The 15887-nt window shown below is 39.6% G+C and overlaps 1 protein-coding gene across 1 annotated transcript in view; it reads right to left on the bottom strand.

The window, feature by feature from the left end:
* The window catches only part of LOC143293801 (clarin-3-like), a 34810-nt gene extending 19201 nt beyond the window's left edge, over positions 1-15609 (bottom strand). Inside the window, exons 1-2 of the mRNA XM_076605055.1 lie at positions 15179-15609; positions 12790-12903 (exon numbers count right to left, since the gene is read on the bottom strand). Coding sequence (XP_076461170.1) covers positions 12790-12903; positions 15179-15419 — 355 coding nt within the window. The 5' untranslated portion in view covers positions 15420-15609. The remainder of the gene's footprint in view (positions 1-12789; positions 12904-15178) is intronic.
* Positions 15610-15887: the final 278 nt, after the last annotated feature.

The following is a 15887-nucleotide window of genomic DNA, read 5'->3' as shown; positions in this document are numbered from 1 at the left end:
GTTCCATTGTCTTCCAAGACAGACGGACGCCAACAACAATATTATCTTTTTTTTTGTAAGGAGCAGATCACAATAGAATCAAAATGACTTTTGCTTCCTCGTCCAAGTGATAGGTTTTGTTTTGTTGCTGAACACACACACACACACACACACACACACACACACACAGAAACAGACACACACACACACACACACATGCAAGTACACACATCCACCCATACACATTGACACACACGATGAGACAGAGACAATGAGACATAAAACTGACAAATTCACATTATCATGAATTATTCCATTAACAGCATATAATTTATGAATCAAGATCATGATGATGTATTGGTCTTAATCACACAAATTCTTGCTCTTACTTTTAGAGTCAGAAAATTAAAAAAATTGAACTGGTCATCTTCAGTGACACACTGAACTCTTGAACAATGCTCATCTCAAGCAAGAGATTGGAGAGCTGGAGAATAATAATGATAACAATAATTATGATTACATCACACCAGTCCTTCGCATGCATGCATATAACTCTGATCCAGAGGGATAAAAGACACAGCGATAAAAGACAAAGCCCATTAAATATTTAAATACAAAATATTAACCAGATCAAAACAACCTGTTTTTGTTTGAGGAAAGGTATATTGTGTTTTTACAGACGCAATATAATGTGCATGCACATTTACGTATACATGTACACACATGCATGTATGCATACAGAGAGACCGTTTCTGAGCATAACCTTCTGACATGCACGTACAAGCATGTGTGCCTATCTTGACCACAAAAGTCAAACACAACATTAAAATTGATGAGTTAAGTTCTCTAACATTATTGAAACAGAAACTGAATGATCATTGGAAGGAAACAAGAAAGAAGATAAAACTGTTCTGACTTAACCTCTTGACTGATGACAAGAATGCTGTTTAGTGAAGGGCTGTCACTTCACTGAGGTAAGACACAGCTGACAGGTCAGGATGTCAGTGAAGGGCTGTCGCCTCGCTGAGGTAAGACACAGCTGACAGGTCAGGATGTCAGTGAAGGGCTGTCACCTCGCTGAGGTAAGACACAGCTGACAGGTCAGGATGTCAGTGAAGGGCTGTCACCTCGCTGAGGTAAGACACAGCTGACAGGTCAGGATGTCAGTGAAGGGCTGTCACCTCACTGAGGTAAGACACAGCTGACAGGTCAGGATGTCAGTGAAGGGCTGTCACCTCGCTGAGGTAAGACACAGCTGACAAGTCATTGGCATCAGAGATCTTTTCCCATCCCTCTTGCGGCCAATCAGTGGCAGCCTCTGTGCGTGTGTGTATGTGTGTGTTTGTGTGTATGTGTGGGTCTATGTTTTTGAGTGCGTTTGTGCATGCGTGAGAGTGTAAGTGTACACAAGTGTCAGGAGAGTTCTGTGCATGTGTGTGTGTGTGTGTGTGTGTGTGTTGTGTGTGTGTGTGAGGGGGAGGTGGGGGTGCAGGGAGGGGGTGAGATAGATGATGAGGTATGTGAGTGTATGCATGCCTACACTGTGGGAGCATCAGGATATTGGAACGTATATATTATATATATATCTTTGTATATATGTGTGTGGGGTTGGGGGTGGGAGATATGGACGTGTGTGTGTGTGCTTGTACAAGTAAGTGTTCATCTGTGTGTGTGAGTGTGTGTGTGCGTGTGCGTGTTTGTGTGTGTGTGTGTGGGTGTGTGTGCCGTGGAAGCTGCGATACATAGACTAGAAACTCCGAGTGTGTGGAGGAGGGGGTAGAGGAGGTGCAGGGAAATTTGTGGTGTGTGTGTGTGTGTGTGTGTGTGTGTGTGTGTGTGTGTGTGTGTATTGGAGCTCATGTACGTTTATGTGTATTTGACTGTGCTTTCATATCTATGAAACTGCGTTTTTGGGGCATATCTGTTATGCATGTGTGGGTGTATGTGTGTCTTCATGTTTTATATTTATTTGCTTATTTATTATCATTGTTGTCTTATTTATTTAATTATTCATTTATTATTATTATTATTATTATTATTATTATTTTATCATTATTTTCATTACTACTATCTTTTTTTTTTCTTTTTTTTCCCATCATAATTATTATTTATTTATTTATGTATGTACGCTTCTCTCTCTCTCTCTCTCTCTCTCTCTATATATATATATATATATATATATATATGTGTATATATATATATACTTTTTTTTTCTTTTTTTTCTCAAGGCCTGACTAAGCGCGTTGGGTTACGCTGCTGGTCAGGCATCTGCTTGGCAGATGTGGTGTAGCGTATATGGATTTGTCCGAACGCAGTGTCGCCTCCTTGAGCTACTGATACTGATACTGATACTGACAAGTCAGGATGTCAGTGAAGGGCGGTCACCTCGCTGAGGTAAGACACAGCTGACAAGTCAGGATGTCAGTGAAGGGCTGTCACCTCGCTGAGGTAAGACACAGCTGACAGGTCAGGATGTCAGTGAAGGGCTGTCACCTGACAGAGGTATGACACAGCTGACAGGTCAGGATGTCAGTGAAGGGCTGTCGCCTCACTGAGGTATGACACAGCTGACAGGTCAGGATGTCAGTGAAGGGCTGTCACCTCACTGAGGTATGACACAGCTGACAGGTCAGGATGTCAGTGAAGGGCTGTCGCCTCATTGAGGTATGACACAGCTGACAGGTCAGGATGTCAGTGAAGAGCTGTCGCCTCACTGAGGTATGACACAGCTGACAGGTCAGGATGTCAGTCACCATTCTTTCTTTGGACTTCCTCCTTTTGGGACTGCATTACTTTTGTTCAGCAGAATCAAACTGCACCACTGAAAAGTAGAGAAGTAGTAAACACATCTCAAATGCATAACAGCTGATCTCATTCCAGCAAGGTTCAGCAGTCAAGGGGTTAAGCATCAGGACAGTAGCATGGATATATATAAAGTAGGTTGACTCATGAGACTATGTAGACCAACTGAAGACATGGTGCTCTAGAGAGATGGATGGGACAGGATGTTGATGATTAATTTAATGGCTCAGAGTTGACCTCGACCTCAGGATAATCCATTCCATCAGGACTGGTCAAACTTCTCAAGACTTCAAGCCTCACTACATGAGAAAAAGATCTCAGAATGTAGACCTGCACACACATTTTATTGCATGGATCTGCAGCACTTGGGGCAGCAGATGGCTGACTGGTTAATTAGGGCTGATTACTCTAATTAAAGTAATTTGGAGAGTCTTCACAACTTCATCTAAAACTTAGCTTGGGTGCCAAAGTCAAAAGAGCATGTATGAGTTGATGGGAGGTGGATTTGTGCTGCACTCATCACAGAGTGATAAAACAGAACTTGGCATATTTCAACATCACCTGGCCATATATGGAATGGGGAAAAATATGCATCTATCTATCTTTTTATCTATCTAAATAGTATATATATATATATATATATATATATATATATATATATATATATATATATATATATATATCAGAAAGTTACAAACACACACAACTAGTTGATTTTACAATTTGTAATAAAACAGATGCCTGGAACATCTTCATCTTCCCTTCCCTCATACTTTAAACCACAGATTTTAAATAATCACAGGTAAGGATTAAAGACAATCCTGAAGTGAATGATAGATACCCATACAATGTTTTGACACAAGAGAACTAAAAACAAAAACAAAAATTGAGCTGGACCAAGTTCAACCCATCTCAAACACACACTCCACTCCACGGCTGATCTCTTCAAGCAGGGCTCTGTTGGTTCAGCTCTTATCAGCCAACTGCAGACCAGAATACCAGCCCCCCTGGCTTCACAAGTTTGCTCTCTTCCTAGCAAGGGTGGGTGTCCCAGGTCCAAGGTCTGCCACCAAGGGCTATTCAGGACCCCCCCCCCCCCCCCCAAAAAAAAAGACAATCTTCTCCTTGTGTCTCCTCAAGAGGCAATGCACAGATATGAAGAGGTGGACATGTACACTCTTCAGCTGTTCCAGGGTAGTTTTTTTCTCCTCTGTGTTCTCTATGTGAATAAGCGTATGCAGTAAGGTGTGATGTAAATCAGTCAGCGTGTGACGGAGTGTATTGTCTATACATGATTGTAGATATGTTGGTGTGTCTGTGTGCCTTTTTGAAAAAGATGTGTAAAAACTGGGGAGGTACAACTAAGGTAGGATATCAGGTATAGGTGTAATGAAGGTGCAGGCACTCTCACTTACTCCTTGTACCACCAACAGGGTAACTTTGTTGAGGTGATTTTAATAAGGTGTTACGGAACCTAGGGATCAGAGATTGTGTGGGTGTGCAGCTGATGCTTTACCTGAAGGCACAACACAGTATAAGGATCCAAGCAGTGGAAATGAGATACTTCAGGAGACTCCCTGGCATCTTCTACAAAGACCACATAACAAATGAAGAAGTAAAAAAAAAAAAATAAAAAAAAAAAAAACCCACATCATTTTGTCGGTATGAAGACCTGACCACAGTGAAAAAAAGGAAAATGAGATGGTATGGCCACATGACAAGATCCGACAGGCACTCAAAGACCATCCTTCTGGGAACAGTGCATGGAAAAAGGAGACAAGGCAGGCAGCAAAAGAAGTGGTTAAACAACATCACTGAGTGGACAGAGAGGAGCTTTGCCAAAACTCAGGCCCTACCCCACCACTGCCAGAAATGGAGAATGTTAGTGATGCGTTCAAACCAGGTTTCAGGACCAGTGACACTACAGCATATATGCACCAATGAGAGAATGTACAAGTGGCAACCTGGTATGCACATGTATATCCTTGAGCAATAATGATAATACAAATGGTATATGAGCAATCAAAACTCATAGAAATTAAAAAACGTTTCAGATTATCACACACAAGTCGGCTCTGTCTTTCCTTTTAATCCCCACCTTTTCTGGAATTTACAATCAAAGTCTCTCAAGTGCTTAGAAATCTAAATACATACATGTATGCATACATGTAATATGGAAAAAAGACTTCATTTCCATGCACCACAGACCTGAGTGTAAAAGTAAAAAACATTACCACTGACTGATTGATATGGATACTTATAAAAAGTTATATGGCACCTATCCTCGGTTGGAGACCAAGCTCTAAGCGCTTTACAAACACAGGGTCATTTGCATAACAGGCTGTGGACCTGGGTAGAGCAGACTGACGGCTGCCACTGGGCACTTATCATTTGTTTCCTATGTCATTCAATCAGATTTCAGGCATGCACACATACACACTCAGACAGACATGTAACATTTTACGTGCATGACCGGTTTGTTTATGTAGGCAGCCATACTCCATTTTCCAAACCTGGTCTTCCTCCAAATAAAGGACACAAATTAAAATTTTTGATTAGCTCAGAAACATACACCCACATCCCTCAACATACATATATACTTCTAACACCATATGTAGGACAAAAATTATATCAAATTAGTTCAGAAACATACACCCATAACCTTCAACATATCCTTCTAACACCAGCAGCAAACATCAAAATTACAAATTACACAGAAGCTAATGTTACCATAAGAAAATACCAACTCAGTATCAGTATCAGTATCAGTAGCTCAAGGAGGTGTCACTGTGTTCGGTCAAATCCATATACGTTACACCACAACTGCCAAGAGATGCCTGACCAGCAGCGTAACGGTAATCCAACGCACTTAGTCAGGCCTTGAGAAAAAAAAATATATATATATAATAAATAAATAAATAAAAATAATAATAAAATAAAATAATGTTCCCTTACTGGTTATCCACAACTAATCCCCATGAAATACTGAAAGACAATATTCCGATGAGACGATAAACCATTATCCTATGTGTACCAAACACTTTGTTCACATAAAAGAACCCTCAGCAACAATAACTGACCTTGGAAAAAAATATGTAGAAAAATCCATGTTGATAGGTAAACAAACACACTGGCAAGCAGAAAAAAAAGAAAAAAAAGGGGTGGTGGGTGCTGGGAGTGGGGGGAGGGGGGGGGTGCACTGCAATATAGCGACACACTCTCCATGGAGAGAACAACTTGAATTTCACACATAGAAATCTGTTGTGACGAAAGAGTAATACAATACATGACTGCAGCTCAACCAAAACAAACCAACAAACAAACAAAACAAACAAAAAAAAACAATACAAAAAATCTTACTCCAATTCTTTTTCTGTATGAACAAGTGTTTGGTCAATTCAGTTGAGCCATGTATGTGATACTAATAGTGAGAATGGGAGTATTACCATGTATATATATATATATATATATATATATAATACATAAAAAGCTATGCCATTTGCAATCCATTAGACACTGGGACAGGGACACTGGCAGACTCACCCCCACTGATAAAGGAAGTGAACAAACCAGTTATCCACTGATAAAGGAAGTGAACAAACCAGTTATCGGTGCACTTAAACTAAAAATAAGGTTTCAGACTCGAGTTCCTCATTCAACATACACTCACATTCTCTGTGAATAGACACTAGTATCACATGATGAAAATTAATGAGTTGACAAGCCAAGATATTTCCTTTGAGGAAAAAGAAAGAGAGAGGCGGGGATAACGTTACAGGAAATCTCTTGGTTTGTTTCTTTTTCCCTTTACCTGTCTGTAGGTTGATGGGAAAATGTGCAAAACAGCCATTCCCTTGCCTCGCTAGTATTATATTTGTATTGTATTTCTCTTTTTATCACAACAGATTTCTCTGTGTGAAATTCAGGCTGCTCTCCCCAGGGAGAGCGTGTCACTACACCTACAGCGCCTTTTTTTTCCTTTTCTTTTTTCTCCCTGCATGCAGTTTTTTTTTGTTTTTGTTTTTGGGGTTTTTTTTACCTATCAAAGTGGATTTTACTACAGAATTTTGCCAGGAACAACCCCTTTGTTTCTGTGGGTTCTTTTATGTGAGCTAAGTACATGCTGCACACAGGACCTCGGTTTATCATCTCACCCAAATGACTAGTGTCCAGACAACCACTCATGGTCTAGTGGAGGGGGAGAAAACATCGGTGGCTGAACTATGATTCAAACCAGCGCACGTGCTCAGATTCTCTCACTTCCTATGCAGACACGTTACCTCTAGGCCTTGACTCCACATAATATAACTAAAAGTAAATATTACTGTTCTTATTTACTTTTAAAAGCAAAAAAGTTCATCAACACATGCACTCCCACACACTTTCTACCATGGAAAAGAATATGACACAGTCTTCCTCCACCTGATTACGCTTCCTGTCATCATGTACAACAGTTGCTTTCTTATGGGAAAAAACAACAAATAACAAGTCAAACAAAAAAAGAAGTGTTCTAATCCGAAAGTCCTTTCCCCGCGATGAATAAAACAGCCCTCCGCTGTCCCCAATGCAAACCTCCCCACCCAATACACTGCACTCACATACACAAATATTACACACACACACACACACACACACACACACACACACACACACACACCTGTGACAAACACTCTCTCCCTCAATCTCACTCAAAAACTGAATTATGAATCAATACATGCAGACTTGCATGTAAGGTGCAGTTGTACACTTGCTCTGTCTATACACCTCACTCCCTGCCTCTGTGTATAGATCTATGTGTGTGCGTGTGTGCATGTGTACATGCACGCTCCAGTGCGTGAATGTGCTCACTCTCTCAAAATACATGTCAACATGTGTGTTGACATGTATCAACACTGATTTGTTGTGTGTTAATGTCAATGTCAAAATTCACATAATAAATCAGCATTAATGGTAGTCTCGACCTAGAGGGGATGCTCTCTCAGTCTGGCCCCGCAACTAAGTGATTATTGTCATTAAGAAGGAACTTAGTAATAGTAGGTGGTGTCCAGCAAGTGTTGGATCAGAACAGTCACCACTGAAAACACCAAAGTGACTAAGCAGCAGTGCAGTGTCTCTTCTTGTGTGTGGTCTCTTGGCAACCTAGCACTGATAAAACTTTCTAACGTTTCCCTGTGGACTGCCAGCACTGAGACCTTCAGCAGACAAACCCCAAGTGTGGATGTCTATGGGAAGACTTGGAATCAGCTGTTTGGGAGTAGCTTGTGCCACTGAAACAGTGCAGATGATCCAGCAGCAACAACAACAACAACAACAAAAGCACAAACACACAAAAGAAACCTAACAAATGAATAAACAAACTGTCTTTCAAAATCATCCCTGCCAGATTTAAAGGGATGGGGGTATTACAATCAGTGTACAATGCACTCCTCATAAGCCCATACAGTGTAAAAATTAAAAACAACACAAAAACAAAAAACAGCAAGCACTGGCACTTAAACAGTCATATCACGACTCTTCTTCTTCACACACACACACAGGGTGATTACATAGACTCCCCTTGTTATGTCTGGTTCACCCACTACTTTGCAGTTTGTGTCCTCTGAGAAAATGCCAACATTAACTTTAGTTCAGTATACACGTGTGCACACGCACGCGCGCGCACACACACACACACACACACACACACACACACACACACACAAACACACACACAACTACACGTTGATACATGTACATCACTACATGTATGCATGATTGCGACACGCTGATCACATGAGTCAGAAAAGTGTGTGTGCATGGTGTGGTGTGGTGTGGTGTGGTGTGATGTGTGTGTGTGTGTGTGTGTGTGTGTGTGTGTGTGCGCGTGTGCGTGTGTGTGTGTGGCATGTCATTGTGACTGTGTGTGGCATGTCACTGTGACTGTGTGTCTTTTTGTTGATGAGATGGGACAGTTGGACATTGAATAGAAGGCAAAGGAGGGCAGAGGATTGGACACAGGCAAGCTAACAGTTGCATCCATGTACAATGTATGTAAACTCACAAAAACACAGAGCATCTAGAGGTAAGTTTATATATGCAATGGATGCACTTGGACTTTCAATCTGAGGGTCCCGGGTTGAATCTCGGTGGCGCCTGGTGGGTAAAGGGTGGAGATTTTTCCGATCTCCCAGGTCAACATATGTGCAGACCTGCCAGTGCCTGAACCCCCTTCGTGTGTACATGCACGCAGAAGATCAAATACGCACATTAAAGATCCTGTAATCCATGTCAGTGTTCAGTGGGTAATGGAAACAAGAACATACCCAGTGTGCACATCCCCAAAAACGGAGTATGGCTGCCTACATGGTGGGGTAAATAAACAAAATGGTCATACACATAAAATGTTAAATGTTACATGTTTGTCTGAGTGTGTAGGTGTGCATGCCTGAAATCTGACTGAATGACACAGGAAACGAATGATGAGCGCCCAATGGCAGCCATCAGTCGGCTCTACCCATGTAGGCAGCCTGTTGTGTAAATGACTCTGTGTTTGTAAAGCGCTTAGAGCTTGGTCTCTGACCAAGGATAGGCGCTATATAAGTATCCATATCAATCAATATCAATGATTGCACAGTATGCAGGTTTAATCATAATGCAGGTTTAATCATAATGCAGGAATGCACATATAATTTGCTCTCTTTATCTCTCTCTGCGTGTGTGAGTGAATCATTCCTTCCAGCATACAATCTCATACACACTAGGGGCAGTCATGGAAAGTGGTGGGGGGCGGGGGGGAGGGGGGGCAGGTGGTGCAGTGAAAAAACTAGGGGAGTGGATTGGGGGAGAAACTGATGGTGGAGCGGTGGGTGGGGCCCACAGTGTTGGGTGGAGGAGTCTTAATCATTTTACCAGTTAAAGGAATCATGATAACTTTCACTCTGCATAGTGATACAAGACTTCAGGAACTGATGTTACAGACTGCTGATTGTATGAGTGAATAAGTGTGTGTGTGTGTGAGTGTGAATGTGTGTGTGTGTGTGTGTGTGTGTGTGTGTGTGTGTGTGTGTGTGTGTGTGTGACATTTGATTGAAATATAACATTTACACTCAAGTAAACAGTATACTCTACTACTTAACATATGGCTTGATCAGTTTGGCCACTTTCTCTTGTTCAGTTGTTGTCATGTTTATACATATACCCTAAAAGTAATAGAGTAGTAGATAGTTACAGGTCAGACAAGAACGTAGTACATTTACTTGAGTTAGTTTTACTTGTTCAGGTTGTTAACTGAATGAAAAGAACACTGATTATTAAAGAAAGCAGAATATACAGTTAAAAACAAAAACAGCAAGCACTGAAACTGAGGTAGTTCCCAAAGTGATTGTAAAATTACTGTCTGAAAACAATCATCAGAGTCAGGAGTTATACTTACAGACTTTTAACACTGAACTGTAGTAGTTAATTGTGAGAGGACTTTCTTCCTTTTACCTCTTAATAATGTTTTTTGTTGTGAAGAGGGGAAAAAGATCTGCACAAATATGAATACATCACATTGCAGATAATATATAGTTTTTTAATTTAATATTCTTCTCCACCAAACACATGTGAACAATTTACATGGACAGAAGTATTGTGTACACATGATGGACACACCAGCACACCACCATTTCCTTCACTGCACTTTCTGTGCAAACACACACACTGACACAGAGAAAAAAAAACGGAATTTAAAAAAAAAATTTATTATTATTCTATGAAAGGCAACATGCGACAGTTTACAGTTTCAGTTTCTCAAGGAGGTGTCACTGCGTTTGGACAAATCCATATATGCAACACCACATCTGCTGGGCAAATGCCTGACCAGCAGCATAACCCAACACGCTTAGTAAGGCCTTGAGTGCATACATATATTTGTGTACCAATCAGAGTGGTTTTCTTCTACTGTATTTTGCCAGAGGACAACACTCTCGCTGTCATGAGTTCTTTTTCAGTGTGCCGAGTGCATGCTGCACACAGGACCTCAGTTTATTGTCTCATCCTAATGATTAGGCTGAGCAGACACTCAGTTTTGATTTTCCAGTCAAGCTTGGGAGAAAGGGCGAGAGCCGGATTTGAACCCAAACCTTCACGGACTCTCTGCAATGGCAGATGAGCATCTTATTGAGTTAATCATTCTGCTACCTTCCCCTTAATGAAGACTTGCTTCTTCTTTTTTTTTTTTTATCGTTTCCTGTTTATATTCATGTAGATGTACATCAACTACTAACATGTATACAGACAGAAGATAAGCTGCAAAAATTATAAGCCTTTGTAACCACTCATCTTTTTTTTTTTTAATTATTGCTTTAGGAGGGTAGTGTCCTATTTCAGTATCCTAGATTCTGGGACCTATTCATAACAACATTTTGTGTGTTTTGCATTGCAGGTGTATGCTATGTGTAATAATCAAATCTTCTAATCAAGAATTAGGCATAATATGAAAAATTACCCATATCATAAACACAAACCGACATTTATTGTCTCAAGCCACCATATTTCTTTGTTAACCATTATGGTTTGCTGAGCAAAAATGGAAAGAGTGGCTCTCAAATGGGCACAAACTGAATGAACATGCCATTGCAGACAATATACTGGACCTAGCAAGATGGCTAGTTTTGATGATTTGTTTAGGGACTGAATCTACGTAGTCAATTTACCGGATCTTGTAAGATGGCTAGCTTGATGATTAGTGACTGAATCTGTATCAAAATTGAGTAAAATAACCCTTAATCTTCTTCTTCTTCGTTCATGGTCTGCAACTCCCACTTCACTTGCATAAGTATACACAAGTGGGCTTTTACATGTATGACCGTTTTTACCCCACCATTAAGGCAGCCATACTCCACTTTCAGGGGTTTGCATGCTGGGTATATTCTTGTTCCCATAACCCACTAAACGCTGACATGGATTACATTTACAGGATCTTTAACATGCGTATTTGATCTTCTGCGTGCATATACACACGAAGAGGGTTCAGGCACAAGCAGGTCTGCACATATGTTGACCTGGGATATTGGAAAAATCTCCACCCTTTACCCACCAGGCACCATTACCGAGATTTGTACCCGAGACCCTCAGATTGAAAGTCCAACACTTTAACCACTCGGTTATTGCGCCCATCTAACCCTTAATCAAAACTGAGTTGAAAACCACTGAAATTTGAAAATGGGTTACTACATCAACTTAGATATGGTAATATTTCATCTATGCACAAAAACTGCTGTTAAAATAGGTCTATGAATTTAGGTTATTAAAATAGCATTTAACCCTTAAAATAGGTCCATGAATTTAGGTTATTGAAATAGGACTTAACCCTTTAGCAGCATATTTTTTATATTTTTTCCCCGAAGACAAATGAAAATGTAATGGAATTATCCACTGTTAGTTTCATAACACTTTGGTATCTATATCTGAATTTTAATAAGAAAGGAAAATCAACTCTGAGGCTCTAGCATGTGATATAATAATTATATGAAACACCTGCTCAGTGCTTATAGTTTACTTATATATATAGCTTTAATATATGTATATATGGACAAAAACAATGTTCACTAATTACAGTAATTTATTACACAAGCAGCTGTCTTAACCTAAAAATAAGCATAAGCCATTCTGTTTCAACAGAAGACAGAAATTACAGATTTCAAAAGAGCTTTCAAAGTTTCATGTCCTCATTTCAGCTTCTCTTTAACTTTTCAAGCTTTATTTTTCCAACCAATGACAAATAAAATATACTGCAGAGATGGAAGCATAGACAATATTCCCAGTATACATTGCCCCCACCCCCACTCCCAATGGTATATGGCCACATAGACAGTGAATCAAAATTACATGATGCATCAATCAAAATACAAACTCACACTGTCACAGAAAGTTTGTATGAAAAGAAAAGCTGTGAAGTAATCAAGATAAAAGCCTACATTATCGATCAAAAATCATGAAGTGAAAGCTGTCAGCCAAAAAAATCAGAAAAGCAGAGAAAACAAGTACCTGTAGCGTTGCTTTTCTTGTAGCGTGCAATCAAATCCTCCAATTTCTTCATGGCCTCAGTCCCTGGACGCATGAACACGTACACACATACTCCTTCTGAGGCTTCACAGGCCACTGAAAACAAAATATCCCCAAAAAGGGGGTAAAAAATCAAAATGGGTCAAACTATCAGTATCTAGTCGTTTCACCCCAAACCAGTTCACCCCATTGCCAGTTCGTCCCATGTCAGTTCACCCCCTTAGCCGTCTTTTCGCCCCTAACTGCCTGGTCCATATTTAAAAATATTATTATTATTATTATCATTATAAGCATTTAAGCCTAATCTTGAAAGTAAGCCCTAGGCATTTAAAAACAAAACAAAAAACAAACATGGAAATATCAAAACAGAAAAAAACACAGGATAAAAAACATGATCAAATTATTCAACCCCCACTGTACACACACCTCAACACACACACAACACACACAAGTCAGAGTACACAATCATAAATAGTAAACAATCAAAAATACAAATTACAATCTACAAATTCTCACACTCTGAAACTCACTCACTCACTGATAATCTTTTACTGGTTTTAGTTCATACTGGAAAATGGATAAGCTCTTAAAAATTATTCAGGAGGGGAAAAGGTGGGTCTTCAGACTGGATTTGAAAGACTGCAGCAAAAGTGAGTAATGGAGAGATTGAGGAAGTTGATTCCAAAGAATGGGGACTTGGTATGAAAAACTGCGTTGGCCATATGTTTTGGTTGGAACATCCACCTCTTCAAAATGAGACACATCAAAATATATGAAGCAAGCATAGTTTACTGAAAAACATTTCCAGCTCAACGTTTGACATGTTTGAAAGGATGGGATACCAACACTTCATAATTCAAGCAAGTCAGTAATACAATATGCATACATGTACTTGACTACTTACTTGCACATTACAAAGCAACATTTTCAATAACTCACTGATTCAAAGTACTGCCACATGCAACACAAATCCACATGATGAGGATCAGAATTTGCAACATCTCTCCAGCTAAATCATCAATCATGCAAAAATCTAGCATAGCATAATTTTATGATTCAGTCCAATGAATTAGTTCATAGTCTTGGTTAATACTCATTTAAAATTACACATTACAAAAAATATTTTCAAATACAGCATTCAGTTAGCACCAATTTAAAGTAAAGTCACAATCATTGAAAAACTGAGCAGCTGGACAATCTATCAACCAAAATAATCCAGTGTGTGAATGGCTCACAACTATAATTTCAGTCCAGATGAATTAGTCCACTGTCTCAGTCATTTATCAGTTAAAGGTTAACAATTTACCAGTTATATGCATCAATAAATGTAACACATACAATTTTAACACATTTTGCAACATCTGTGCCATTCCATGTTTTAGCTATAAATGTATAATTATTACTACCACCAGCCTTCCGTGAATTCAAGAAATAATACACCTGTAATCAATCGTTAATATTTTATGAACTGCTTGGGGACAAAACGACCATGAATTGGGCAAAACGACATGTGGTATGGGGGCGAACCGGCCAGCTCAGGGATGAACTGGTTGGGGGTGAACCAACATTGGGGTGAAATCACCGTAATTCAAATTATCTGTACAGCAACACTTTTTACTTGTATAGTATATATATCAATTATCACTATATGGTTATAATATACAAGATAAAGAGTGCTTGGATGTATTTGACAGAGAAAGTGACTGAAAAGATTGAGTGACTGAATGAAGTGCAAAATATGTATGACTGTCTAATAGTAATACTATTAATTGTAACAATGAATGAATGATGATATGTCAAATAAAACTACTGAACCGAACACAGCTTTTGAAGAAGCTGTGGTGGTTACCTATTCAATTTGATGCAGTTCCTGTCAAAGCCAGTGCACTGCATATTAAAATGTTTTGCTTTTAGACAGTCCCTTCTCTTGTTTATGTTCAATACACTTTTCTTCATTTTGACTTAAAACTCTGATTTCATAAAATTCAATTTATTCAAAGTTCCAGGTCCAAATGCCAAAGTTTTCACTCATCAAAGCAAAAGATTTGGGATTTTGGGGAATCGTCCCATTGTTTCTTGAATAAATTAATATTTGATGACACTGGAAGTTGTTGGAGAAGTAACAACGGTTGGTGCTGCTCATTATTTTGACACATTATGTTGAGAAAACGGGACCAACGGAAGAGCTGAACCTTCATCAAAGATTCAAAATTAATGTTATCTGTCTCGAAGAATGTGAAGGCAAGCAACTAAACAGCCTGATCGATGTCTCTGTGCTGTATTCTGATTCATAATGTGGATGTGTGATAACTAGATAATCGCCCACAGGCTAACTTGATTATGAAGTTCCAAGAAATGAATGTCTACCAACCTGAAAGTGAATACGGTCTGGCTCCTGTACCGTAATTCAACGACTGTTGTCCGTTGAAAAGACCAAAGGAGCTGTTGCCAGTGTTAATATCCTGTCCTTCCCTGACCGTTGAATTATCAGTGTCTCTGTATGGGCTGGCTGACACCCATTTGTCGGTAGCAAATGCAGCAACTAACAATCCCACACCGATCACAGAAAGTGTCACTGTCAAACCAACGAAAATTTTCTGCTTTGATTCCATTTTTGCGCTGATCAAAGTGATTCTGCACCACTATATTGTAAAATGTTCAAACACAAACAAGTCCAGTATGCTCCATCAATATTGCATAACAAGAAATTCTTGAATCTGTCACCAACATTTTGACGAATGGTACATCTGTCTTTCGCTTCGTTTTGGGTGGGTGACGAAGGCAGAGCCAGTGGTTTAGCTTTCGCCGCGACTCGTATCTTTGTATTCAATATACGCACAGTAGCTATGCATGATCACTCGAGACTCAAGACTCATAACTGGTTTAATGTTCCATACACAGGTACAGAAATTCACTGTTTGACATGTGCGAACGAAAAAGTTAAAAAGTTGAGTGAATTAAGAAAGTATGTAAATTAAAGTGTACACACACACACACACAACACACACCCGAATCCGAATCCGGCCGACTGAATCCAAATCCGAATCTCTCTCTCTCTCTCTCTCTCTCTCTCTCTCTCT

The sequence above is a fragment of the Babylonia areolata genome, chromosome 19 (genome assembly GCF_041734735.1).
Source record: "Babylonia areolata isolate BAREFJ2019XMU chromosome 19, ASM4173473v1, whole genome shotgun sequence".
Lineage (NCBI taxonomy): Eukaryota > Metazoa > Mollusca > Gastropoda > Neogastropoda > Buccinidae > Babylonia > Babylonia areolata.
The sequence above is the reverse complement of the archived record's forward strand: the minus strand, read 5'-3'. Positions and strand labels throughout refer to the sequence as shown.